The sequence below is a fragment of the Neocloeon triangulifer genome, unplaced genomic scaffold, assembly GCF_031216515.1.
Source record: "Neocloeon triangulifer isolate White Clay Creek 2 clone unplaced genomic scaffold, ASM3121651v1 ptg000014l, whole genome shotgun sequence".
NCBI classification, from domain to species: Eukaryota; Metazoa; Arthropoda; class Insecta; order Ephemeroptera; family Baetidae; genus Neocloeon; species Neocloeon triangulifer.
Window position 1 is genome coordinate 25,268,522 of NW_026775556.1, and position 13,633 is coordinate 25,282,154.

At 33.9% G+C, this 13,633-nt stretch overlaps 1 protein-coding gene and 1 long non-coding RNA gene across 6 annotated transcripts in view; both read left to right on the forward strand.

The window, feature by feature from the left end:
* LOC132200474 (uncharacterized) overlaps positions 1-13,633 on the forward strand; it is a 230,440-nt gene that overhangs the window by 90,694 nt on the left and 126,113 nt on the right. For all 5 annotated transcript variants that reach the window (XR_009442164.1, XR_009442163.1, XM_059625959.1 and 2 more), the window contains exon 4: positions 6,048-6,093. Coding sequence is in view for 3 of the 5 variants with exons in the window: in XM_059625959.1 (XP_059481942.1) it covers positions 6,048-6,093 (46 nt within the window). In the remaining 2 variants the exon portion in view is untranslated. The remainder of the gene's footprint in view (positions 1-6,047; positions 6,094-13,633) is intronic.
* Positions 3,446-4,666, forward strand: LOC132201328 (uncharacterized). Its single transcript, XR_009442261.1, has 4 exons — positions 3,446-3,565; positions 3,630-3,800; positions 3,852-4,058; positions 4,305-4,666. It is a non-coding gene; the product is annotated as an uncharacterized LOC132201328 (long non-coding RNA).

Below are 13,633 nucleotides of genomic sequence, written 5' to 3' on the forward strand. Positions count from 1 at the left end.
TATTATGGGCATTTAGATTTAGTTTCAAAGTTTGCTTATCGATCCAACCGAGGACAATCTAAATTAATTACGAACTAAAAAATTTAAACTAAGAGATAAACAGTTTTTCTACAAGATATTTTTTTTATCAATTATTTTTGAGAAAATATTCTAATTACTTAAGAAAAAAATTGCCGTAAATTCCCACAGACTTTTTATTGTTGCCTGCTCCAAATTTTAATAAATTTTATTCTATACCAAATTCTAAAATCAGTCTAAAAATATTAATTTTAAGCAGACATGAGACTTGATAGTGGGTTTTTTTCTAAACCAGCCATCAAAGCTCGGCAGCAGTAATCTCTGCCATAATAAATATGGTCTATCAGTCAAATTTTCTACTTTCATTTTTTTTTGACAGCAAGAAAATGTATTTACTTGAAAATTTTTTAACTTTCTCCGGAGCGTGAAAATCAGGTTAGTGCAAGTAAATTGCATGTTTAGAAGATATAAAAGTTGTGTATATTTTTCCTCTTGTGGCTCGTACTCAGCGAGTAGGTTAAATTTTGAAATATTTCTCCAAATTGGTCCTACGAGTTTTAATAAGTTGTTTACTAGAGCTGGCTGCCAATTCTCCCCCAATGTGATTTTCAATTTCTTGTACGACTTGTTGTGAGAGAATTATGAATGAATTGAATAAATTTTTTTGTTATTAATGTGTGAAAAAATTTACTCATTTTACCAAATGAAATTTAACGTGGATTTAGAAACTGAGGAAAGAGCCGCTTCCAGGAAAACAATTATAAATGTAAAAATTTCAACTATAATTTGGAAATCTTATTTTTATTCTCCCCAAAACAGGGAATTCTGATTCAAAAAAAAAAAAATCCATTTAAAACTTGAGAATCAAGACACACGGCGACCCACTGAACTTGACTATAAGGATCATTTTGCTTATTGAAAGCCCATCAGCGAGCCATTTCCAACGTGTGCCTCGACCTATACTTACCTCTCAACTGAGAAGCAAATAATGCGGTCTCTTCCAAACAATCACAATTTTTGGTGAACTGATCGGCGTGAAAACTCGCTCATCGAATTTTGGTTTCCCAGAAATGAATCGTCTTTAGACAGTCTGCGCGTATTAAATTATAGTTTAGGCGTCCAAGAAAATACATTTTTTTTTTCATATAATAAATATCAACATAAAATTTTGTTTAGACAAGAATAAAAAAACAAACGAAGTAAATCAACTGCGGCGAATGGGGTATTTATTTTTGGCCAAATTCTTGCTAGAGCATTTATGGCAATGGTGCCGATTTATCAAACAATTTCCTTTCAGTTTTTAAACAAAATTTGCACCAATAAGTGAAGGTAAACAATTAATTTATTTATGTGAAGTTGCAAAAAAAAAAAAAAAAGATATTAATACTAAAAATATTTTTCTTCACTTAAGTTACTAACAATAAGTTTTGGCCATGTTATAAAAATATATTTTTAATATATTTTGAAACAGTCAGTTTATGATTGTGTGCAAAGTGGTTAATAAATTTCATAAGCTGACTCCAATTATTTGCATTTAATACAGAGGGAAAAATTGAGTTATTATTATTTTTGTAATGAAGAAAACGGGCTTTTTCCTCTTTGACCAAAATTGTTTTTTACTAAAATAAAAACTGCTATCCCAATTTTGTTAACGTTCTACAAGAAAATGTTAGCACACAATATTAGTTGCATGAATTTGAACTTTTATTGAGAAAAAATAGATTTTAAAATTATTTTGACGTTCAATTTGCATATTTCTTGCGCATGCAAATTTTTTTCAACAAAAAACCACTTATGAACGCCTCCTAGACTTTTCTTAGTTTATGTTATTATTATTATTCACCTTGAGCGTAGATCTTTTTAAAGCTAATCATTGTTATTTATTCTTCTCAGCAAAGATGAAAATATTTAAAAATCGGGAATAAGAAAAGGAAAGGTTTACAATGTTTTTTAAAACGCCTAACAAGAAAAGCGATTTGGCCGCCCACACGGGAAGTGCCAGTCTCGCATTGATACAATAAATTTTGAAATAAACGTATAAAATATTGAAAAAAATCTAAGAGAAATTTTTCCAGGTACTCCAAACTGATTATATTTTGAGAGTAAATACAATTATAATCATTGAAATTTACCTTTTAGTTGTAGGTTATTGTTTCTTTACTCAAGTTTGTGTATAATCACATAAATTTTGGATGAAAAGTGCGTGTAGAAAGAATTGACAAAATCAAGATACCGTTTTATGGAAACATATTCATCAGTTAGATGGTTGGCGGCGACGATTGTCAATTGGATGTCAAAATATTGTGCCTGGCGTGTCAGGGCCGAGCGGGATGATCTGGCGGGCGCCGGTGATTAATGGACGAGCAACTTATAGGTGGGCGAATTATTAACAGGCAGGTGCGCACCTGGTCCAATGAAAGAGAAGCCGAAACTCGGTATTATTTTGCACGCGGCTCCTTGTTAATATTTCAGCCCCGGCACCGACCAGAGGCCGTGCAAAAGCGCGGCCGGTGCTGCTTTTTCATTATTTTCGCCATTGTTCTTATTCACGAATTGTGCTCGCGTACCCGAACGCTCGCTCGCTCGGACGGACGGACGGACGGGCCAACACACGCACATACGTGCACAGTAATTCTAATAATAATTCGTGCATTTCTGCCTATAAAACACGGTCGCTACATTCATTAGAACTGACATCGCGTGTATGACAAAGATGAAATGAAAAAAGATAATGTATGGCGCAAAACACCGTCCAAGCCCGGCCCCCGCTCGCAACTCTTTTTTTTTATCTCCGTCAAATAAATGCATTCGAGTGTTGTGCGGACCAGCAATTTATGTGCACGTCCAAATTAAAATTTTGTTGCTACCCGCCTTTTCCTACAACTTCGCTGAAACCGTGTTGAGAAGAAAAACCATTTTATTTGGCGCACTTTCCTAAATTTTATATTTCAGTGAAATTAAAAGCAATTTAAAATAATAGAACTTTGACTTCATGTTTTCTATAATTAATTTTTTTATAAAGATATATGTTTTGCAATTGCTGCAAAATTTAAATTTTTTGGAAATGGAGCAAAAAAAGTTGATAAAACGTATTAAATATATTTTTTAACAGGCTGAATTTTTTTGTTATTTTGCTGCAGACTTCCTCAAAATAGTGTTATAGATAGAAATATATGAACAAAAATTCTCTTAATAATAAGTATTTTTTAATTAGTTGGCTGGGTTTTCTTGGATTCTGATAACGTTCGATTTGATATGTTTTACTTCCTTTTGATAAACGTCAGTTTTTTGCTGAAGATTTAAAATAAAAAATACAAAAAAGGTCCTTCTGTTATCGGCCAGCTTTACATCCTGCTTCAAAGGACTGTTTGTTGGTCTACATTTAACTTCATGTCTTACAATCAATTTGAATCACACACATCTCCAACAAAATTAAAGAAAAAAATCATGACGAGATTTCCAGTCATACTAAAATACTTTTCTTCTGTTTTTCTCACCTTAATTTTTGTTTCCATTCAATCTTTGGCTCAAGGAAACCAAACAAAAAGTAAGTTTTAGTCGAGTTTCATTAAAATTCGCAGGTTTTTTTTCAGTAAATAATTATCTTGCAGTTTGCACCACATATAAATTGATAATTCTTCTTGACAATTTCAATAAGAAAAATGAAACACAGTTGACCTGTGATGAGATCTTTTGCAAAGCAAGAAATAAAAAAAGTTGTGTAACAAACAAAACACATTGGGACTTGAAGCCTGACGCAAACAACTATAACTTTTTTGCTGGTAAATAATCTTGGCCAACAATTACTCGAATTATAATTTTCCTTATTGCAGATAATTGTTTTCAAGACCATTGCTATCATTGCCTTTTGCCACAATTAGATTTTGAATATTGCAATGTGAGTGATGCACCAACAAACAAATACACTTGCAAATGCAAACAAAATCGTACTTTACATTTTGAAAGATGCAAAGAAAATAAAAATAACTGGTGCAGGCATGAACCAGTCAATGAGGATTCCTCAAATTCGGAAGTTGATGGTGAGTATTTTTAATTTAACTGCAAATTTTTTTCACGGTATATTAACGTAATTTTTACAAATAATTTGTGTACTCAACATCGGTATTATTACTCAGTCAGCATCAATCCATTTTTGCTTGTAAATTGTAAAAAAAGCAGATGTGCTTTTATTATTTTTGACCAAAATAATTTTAAATTATTTTTCCTCCTTGTATTATAAATTAAAAAAATTGGGCAATTAATTAAATTTTTCTCTTTTTGTTTAGAATTCCACTTGAACCATTTTGTCGTCATTGGATGCTGCTCAGCAGTAATTCTTGTTACTATCATTACCATCGCAATTTACTTGTATTGTTTTCTGCGGAAGATCCAAGCGAATTCAAACGGAGGGCAAGAATAGGTGGATCACAAAGATTTCAAATTTAATATTTCAATATTTCGACAAAACATTGTGCATAGAATGAGGAATAATCTGATTTAAAATATCCTTAAAATTATTAACAAAACCTGGCGAACCTTACAATCTCTTGCTTGTTTGAAAATGTGTATAAAAATAATTCAAATATCATTTTTTATTTTTTTATTATAGATACTAATTGTTCAAGTGAAGAAGTAAGCAATCGAGGAAAAAAAGGCTTGTGCTTGTTTTAAAAATTTGTTTGATCTTTTCAATGAAAAATAATTTCTTTATTATATACAAGTTTGACTTTCACTTTACATTTTATGATAGTGTAATTACTTAATTATGATTATGACTTGTTAATAAAATTGCTTATTTTATGCAAACGCTTTAATAATCTTTTATATAATATAATATATTCTTAATCTTTGCGAGCCTTTGAAACACAATTTTGTAAAAACATGTAAAATTTAATGAAGAGACATTTTCGTCAAATTTCATCCTTCTTAATGTTTTATGTTACGGGCAATAAAAATAAATAAACACGAAATTTTGGCATTTTGACTGCTTTCCACACTGTAAACTCTCGTCATTTTTTCATATTGATAAGGGCTATTGCTGGTACGCATTTGATAAAAACGTTTTCCTGGTCATAATCAGGGAATTGTTTTAGATAAACAACTAAAGCTAAGTCACGAGTCCCTTTCCAGCCCGTCCCAAAAGTTTGCATCGACTCTCTCATTCTTTAATTATTGCGGTTTTCAGATGAAGTCAGATCTTTTCGTGAAATCTGGACGCAATTTATTGTTTCCTAGTTTTGTTTCACAAATTTGTTGGGCGATTTTTATATGGTTTTTAATTTGTTGTGAGAGAATAAACGAATTGAATTGAATCTAGAACACAACACTTGTTTTTATTGCAGTTTTATCACATTTAACGCATGATTTCTTTTGAACTTGTATTGGAAATACCGTTAAATAAGTTCAATGGTTTTTATATATGTAAAAAAAATTATAATGCGTAATTTTAGTATGGCAATATTGAACTTTCTGGAAACATTCGTTTTGTGGTTACGCTTGAAACTTTTTAAATTGCTTGTTGAGTGAAAATCACCCGTCCAAGTCGATAACTGAAAACAGTAAAATGAAACTAGGATGCTCAACATAATTAAAGAACATAACATAAAATTTAAAAATGGTTCGTGCACTAAATATTCGTGATAATTATTATATAGGTATTGAACAAAATCCATCCTTATTAAGATAAATAAATTATGACAGTTCCAAATTAATACCAAATATGTAGTTCTAACAAAATTAAAAAATAAATCCTAAACCACCAAGATTATTAGTTACTCAGGAAAATATTTATTGAGCCAATTAAAAAAAAAATATAGTTAACAAGTATTAAAAACTTATATTTAAGATTTTTTACAGGTGAGCGTTGATAAATTTTATTTGAAATAATATTAATGTCCCCTTTTTCAGATATTTGCAGCTGATCATATATTTTTTTTCCAATTGCGCCATTGAAAAAATTTTTGGTCAAAAAATGAAAAATTGCAACATTTACGTTGATAACATCTAATTTTCTTTTATTCTGATTCCAGGGGATTACATCGCCATCTGAAGCGCTTCAAAAAGACGGAAATGAAGGTAGGACAAATTTTCTTTTCCCACTTTTATTCTGCATGAATAGAATTATCGTAATGAGTTGCGTTACATTTTGAGAGGCACTTGTAGACCCTGTAAAATTTGCGTTGCGATTTCGATTTGAAAATTATAATTTTGTTGTAAATTGAAACGCAAGAAAAATAGAAACAGACCAAAAATGAGAGCCGCGCGCATTTTTTTTCTGATGGTTTGGCACCTGACGTGGGGTTGAATGCCGCCGACCGGGGCAGAACAGGTTCGGCGGCCTATTTAGAAGTGCGTGCGTGTGTAGCTAGAGCAGCCCCTTGATCCACCGGCACGCACTATTTCATCATTGTGCTCTAGTCGCACACAATAGCGCACTCGCACATTAGGGAGATCATTATGCATAGGCCAGACACGCACGACGCACGCATGAATGCGATCCCTCCACTTCCGCGTGCACTCCACCGTATCAATTACTCGCGAGATCAATTGCTGATTGCATTCCATCGTCACTGAAATTACTTAAGTCAATTTTGAATTAATTGTGGTTAAACAGATCAACCACAGAACGAGAAAATGAAACAATTTTTTTTTACAATCTCTGCTTCACTCATATTGTATTTTCTGTATTTTTTGTTTTCATCCAAAAAATTAATATTTTATTGAGGGAAAAATAAATACTAGTGGAAGCAATATAAAGGATTTGCTTGGTTTCGGTCTCGTCCAGAAACTGGATGAATTTTTTTGCCAAAATTTATTAATTGCAGAGAAATTTTGATTACAAGAGACGGATGATCGATCAGAGAACGCGAATTTTATTTTTCCAATTTCTGTCATTGCAGCAGCAGGAGCATTTGGAAAAATTAAAATTGCGAATTCCTCTCTTTTGCAAACACGAAAACGTGAAGAGACGCAGTTTTCAATTAGCGCCGAGCAATTTCAGGGAAAAGAGTCGTAAATTAAACCGGACGGGTGCGCTGTGTGTATAATTTCGGCGGCAGCACCAATTTCGGATGCTGCCCGAGCTGCATATCCGCGCGTCACGTGACTCGGGGGTGGCTCACGTGAGAGCATGATTAGACGGGCAGGGACGAAATTAATTAAAACAAAGGGTGTAGCTGGAAAAAGCTCGGGATATGCCTTGGAGGTTCGCAATTCGTGTTTTCGTGCAGTTGACGTCACATGTACTTGGCGTGTGCAAACACGGCAGGCAGAGCGAGGCATTGATTTGCATTTTATTAGCTGAAAAGAGCGGCGCCGAATTGACAGAGAGCCAATGACACCGCGCCTGGGAGTGCTCGCGAGCACCAATCGCCGCCGGAGAACGGGTCACCCGGGCCCGGGTCCTTGGTTCGAGGCCAAACCAAAATTAATGCCGCCCGCCAGGCCGCCGCTTTTTACAAGGAATAAAATGTTTTATTAGCCCATAACTCACGCGCTAATGCCCCGCGCTCTCGCCGCCGCCCAACGCTCATTTAATTAAAGTATGGCGTCGCCACTTTTTCTCCTCATTATCAGATGTGCTGCTCCATTTGACTTGATTTGAAATCACAAAATAAATTTTATGAATAAATCATAGGGTGGATTTGACTTTGTCAGGGGCTGATTGCGGACTTCGATCTTCCAAATATGGCAAAAAATTTTCGGGAAAATTTGAGCTTCGTCTCGTACAATAAACATGATAATAAGATAGAAATTGTGGTCTCCATTCTTTTATTCATTTTATGAAACTGGTTTCAAGAATGATTTTTCAATACAAAGTGACTTTCATATTGAATTTTATTTAAAATATTCGCAGCTTTGAGTAAGAAAGTCTTAAAACCTCTTTACTTTTTAGCCTGAAATGTTTATAATTTTCAAAATGATTTAATTTTTTTTCAATAATAATTTGTATAATGTAATTATTACCTGATTCCACCAAATTCAGCTTTTTCCTTTTAGCCACGCTGATTTTTTTACTTACTGATTTCATTGCATTTGCCATATTCAAATTTCCATTTCTTGAACACAACATAATTATTTTTTTTAATGATAAAAATTAATTATTATGTCCAGCTAATCGAAAATCTGGTGGCAATCTTTCCCGAGCAAGAGCTCCTTTTTCACTGCCGAGCTCCTGAAAGTAAATTAACGTTGTGATCAATGACGGAGTGGGCAAGTCGGAGAAAATCTCACAAAACGCCGGAATCCGTCTTGTCACCCCATATCTCTATCATCTCTAATTAAGATATTGCGAGGCTTTAAACGCTTCGTGGGCGGCTTGACGCTCATTTCTTACGCGGCCTGTTGTCATTAAAATATTATCAAGCAGGCCATTTCGGCCTGAATTGTATAATTTAAAGAAAAGACCGGCGAGCTCCTTATTGACGGCAAAAGAAAATTGTAAATAGCTTTAATTTTGTGGGATTGTTACCTTTCAATCATCTGGTGATACAATTAGAAAACACATTATATAAGAAGAAAGAAAATTGCAATGTTGGCAACGTACTTTAATTTAGTATGCTGTCCATTGATACCCGACTAAAATTGTTCAACTTCGCAACATTCCGTATGACTTGTTGCGAGAGAATAAAATGAATTGAAAATCGCGCCGATTCTGTCTTACGAGATTGAGTCAAGAAGGAAATTTCTGAGCAAAGATGACGACTTTCCATTGTAAGTAAAAGTGAAAAGTAAAAATGCTCGAGATTGAATAATCTACTGGTAAATTGTAAATTATTTGTCGAGGAAGTGGAGGAAAGATTGAAATTGAGGGCTGCGGGCTGCGTCAGCTTTTTCTGATTTTTGTAACGAGAGATTTGGGAAATCTATCAAGGGATTGTTTCACAATGAATGCCTTAAAAAACGAGCGGTGAAAAAGGCCGCAATTTAAATTGAGACGTATTAATTCGCTGGTCACGGATTCCCTCACCTTGTACAAAATAAATTTTTGTTTTCGGTAATCGTGAATTTTAACAAATCTGTAGGACTGTCATCTATAGAGCGGATTCCGGTATCCCAAATGATGCAGATGTTTTGCTGTCGTGATTTCTATTTTGACTGCCGTGTCCAGTATCCCAAATGAGACTGAAAAAATTAATAATGATATAATCGTGTTTCATCTATTTTAAATTTTTTAATGCGCTGCTGTTAATACTGAACAGGAATAATAGTAAAAATTTAAAAAAAAAATCATAAGGAGGTTTATTTATTTCTTTAATGTGATAAGGAAAACTGTTTTTTTAAGGATCTATAAAGTAAGCCTTACATTTTTTTAATGAACCTTCACGAAAAAGTGACATTGGTGATATTTACAGTAAATTTTGAATTGATGTCATTATTTCAATAATTTTTGTGACATGAAAATTTAAAACTGGGCTACACGTCGCTGGTTTCTTAAGGATTTGAACTTGTTTAGATTTCATTGCTTGCGATAAATTTAAAGTAAACAAATTTATAATGAGTTCTCTCTTTTATAATTAATTTCCTTCAAAAATAATAATGACAATCTTATTCAACATGTAAATTTTTGGAATATTAATATTATAAAATGTTTTGAAACAAGTGAGAAGAAAACTTGGTTGATCAGGTCGATGTTTTTTTATTTATTTATTAGAGCAACATTATCTACAGTAATAAAGAAATTCCGTCATATATTTTCAGCTACTCAAAAAATCAAGAATTTTATTTTAATCTTGAGCAACAATGTCTGTTCAAGAAATTGTTTCATCCATTTTGAGCTTCTCAACAATCAAGAACGAATTTCAACAATCAAATTCGCACTCAAAATCGTTACATTGTTTTGGCCGCAACCGTTTCAAATTCTTCTGTACAAAATCCCAAAACGAAAAATGTCGACCAACGAAAGCAGTTCTTCCAGCTCGAGCGGCGCCCGCGAGGTCGCCGAAAGCCTTTCGAGCCTGCAGGAGGTCATCCGCGACCTGGAGACGCTGGTTTGCACAACGCTGATCGCCACCCCCAGCAGTGCGAATGCGGAATTTCCAGCCCTTCAGGACCATTCGCAAGGACAGCCCGACCACCACTGTCCTTATGATTACTCCAATAAGGTCGGCAACCTCGAAGGCAGGCAAAGTGTCAGCCGCGGGTGTCCCTACCATTCCAATGGGCAGCCCTTGCAGGTCCGTTTTGGACCGTCTCAGAGCCGGACGATCGAAGTGGACAATTTCAGCGGCCACCCTCAGATTTCGGTGAAATTGAAATTAAAAATAATAATAATTAAAAATAATTATAATAAATTATTGAAATAAAAAAATATTAAAATAATATAAATTTAAAATATATATAATTTTAATTAAATCTGCAGTTCCGAGAATGCCCGGTGCTTGCAAACTTGCAGTGTCCTTCCTCGGATGTTTGCATGTACTCGGAAGCCTTGGCGGACCTGACAAGGGGCCAAGAGATGGACGTAGACGTATTGGTGGAGGACACGCTGCTTGTGACAAGTGGGGCGGAAACCGTCTCGGAAAAGTCCTCTAAGAATGTGTTCCATCTCAGGAGGGAGCCGAGTGGTGAACTGGTTCCTAGAAAGGACATAGATAGTACCAGGTAATCTAATGCTTTGTTAATTAATGAAATGAACATGAGAATCAATATTAAGATTTTATGACGAATTATTTATTTTGTTTTTTAAATGAGAGATATTTTATTCAAGCAATTAATTAGAATTTATCTTATCTTTTAAACATGAATATTATTCTGACAATTAATTATTATTATTTATTCTTTTCGGTTTATAAAAGAATTAAACATTTGGAAGAAGACAGAGAGGAAAGTGTTTACAAATTACAACCTTAAGGGAATATTTAATTTTCCACATAATTTATTTGATTTAATTTGTGCAATAATAACTAAATGCAAAAAATATATATAAATATTATTATTATGAGATATCAAACAATATATTAAACGCTTGTCAAGCGTCGCTTGATAACGAACAGTTGATTTGAGCTCAAAGTGCTCTTTTTATTTTTTGAAATTAAATTATTTAGCCTAAACAATAGCTTATTGTTTATTTAAAATTTGTGTCAAAACTTAAAATTTTATGCGTTTTCGTTGCCAACGCCTCATAAATCAATGAATATTAATTTAATAATTTGAACTTTAAATATTGAGAAAAAAAAATTTTGCATTATTTGCTTACTTTAATATCCATAAGCATTAGTTCTTTCTTGATAGCAATCTTATTAACAAGACTATCCTAGGATAAATATATTGAAGTAATTATTTTCATTGCTAAAATATTTTTTTTTTTAATATAATGTAAAAGTTTCAAAATTACAATATTACAGTCAATATTTAAAATCTTTTTTTTTATTATTATTATAATTGTTTATTCTATTCAGTCCTAAAACAATAATTGAAATTATAGACTCAAAGGGTTTAAGTGTTGCATAAAAATATAATATTTCTTTCAACAGCAGCGTGACACCGATGCGTTCTTCAGAGGCCATAGAGGCGCCCAAACTTGCCCCTCAGCCAAGTCACAATAGTGAAATTCTGTGGGAGCAAGAGAAGGAGTTGGAGTTGGAGGAACACGGCCCGGGACCCTTGCGCAAGGTCAAGTCAAGGGAAAACATCAGAATGTTCAGATCTCAAGAGAGGCAGCAGGACGAGGTCATCGCTGGCGAAGATGAGAAACTGCTCGAGGGCATCAGGGAGGCGCGCAGGAGGATCCAGGTCGTGCAGGAAAACCTCAAGGGACGTACGGATTCCACCGAATAGACACGCCAAACTGCTCGCACCTTGGTCCGGATTTTTTGAAGTGAATTAATAAAAAATTTCGGAGCCACTAACAAAAATAAATTAAGCGTCATTATTTTATACTTTTTATTGAAACCACTTGTCAGGGTTTATTTTTAACATTAAGCGTAGTTAATTTATATAAATTTTTATGTAAAAAAAATGTTGATTTCGTTTTAGTTTTTACAAAATATTTTCTTTGCTGTAAATCAACTGAGGTAGCATCCATCATCATTGAAGTAAAAAACGGCCTGTGTTTAAGCAGGTTGCAACTAAAAAAAATTTTCACGAGTCTTTTAATAAATTTATTTTGTTAAAATATTTGAATGCTGGGAAAAAATGAATTTAATTAAATGAATAATTTACTACTTTTAATTTTCCCGGGAGAGGTTACAAAGTTTTCGTCGTGGGCCTTACCAGTCGCACAGGTTGAGCATTCACTAAGACCCGTATTCTTTCTAGTGAACTTTATCTTCTTGCTGTTAGGCAAAAAATCTTGTAGAACAATGATATAAATTGCGGCAGAAAATTTGCATTGTCGTCTGACGAACAAATCTTAATAAACACACTATTAATGAATCTAAAAAATATAAAATAAACACTCATAATCGATGATTGAAAATTAAGATTTTTAATGCTAAACTTTTAGATTTTCAATTCCTTAAACATTGATTAGATTGAGGAAGGGAAAAGGATTGCAAAAGCAGCAAAAAATCAATCAAACGTGTTATAGAATAGTTGTAGAGAGTCATTAATTGCTTTGCTTTTAATATATTTCATTTTATCTGCTTTAGAATTAAAGATCGAAGATGTGATTCTTTTCTATTTCAGCTCAAATAATTTGTATGTTTGAATCCTGTGCTTAATCAGATTTCGGCCTTTCCTCTCATTGTGATTTTTTAATCATTTTATATACACAACTCTTGTGAAAAAAAACTCACACTCACTAAAAAATAAACAACAATAGTCATTATTTATTGTTTCTACGAAAAAAACAGCCAACAGAAAAAAAACCGATGGAGGAAGAACCAGTTTGTAATACAAATATTAATTCATATCATACGATCATCAATCCTCATTTTCTTATATTTCTCCAAACTTCCAAAGCTCATATTTCAGATTCAATGAATCGTTATTGGGGAAATTTTTGTATCGGCGGAGAAAGTTTGTTTCCGTTAACTTCGATGGTTATTTTCAGAGTCACCTTTTTGCTCATCGCCGTGCCAGCAAAGTGCAAAAGCTATGTAGGGGCGCGGCCTTGTTTATTAACGAATAAAGAAAATCGTTAGAAGGCAGAGAAGGAAAAAGAGATCGGCAGGTTTTACACACAAACGCATGACGCATAAAAGATACAGAGTATCAATGTGCGTGCGTCGCGGTACATTATGCAAAAAGTCATTGAAAAATAATTACGCGCCGATACAGTGCCAGGTGCTGCCGGTGTGTGCATGTGATACAGGCCCCGGATAATTTCACACACGTATCGCGACGAGTCATAAATCTCGCCAATGTCAGAGCCAACGTGCTCGATCTATTTATATAGCTGCCGCGTTGCTGGAGAAGACGAATTCGCACACCGGTCGCTCCAGGACTGGAAGAACTGGAGTCTCAGCGATTTGCATATCGCGCTATGCGAATTCACACACACACAACTCTTATGCAAAGTGAATCGATTCATCATTCGAGAGCCAAGCAGAGATTAAACATTTGTTCAGAACTTTCAGAAGTGAATGCTGGAGAAAAATCTCCAGCCCCTCCTTCAGATTTTCTCAGAATTGATTATTTTTGCCAAGAACAGATTGTAATTTTTGTGTGTTGA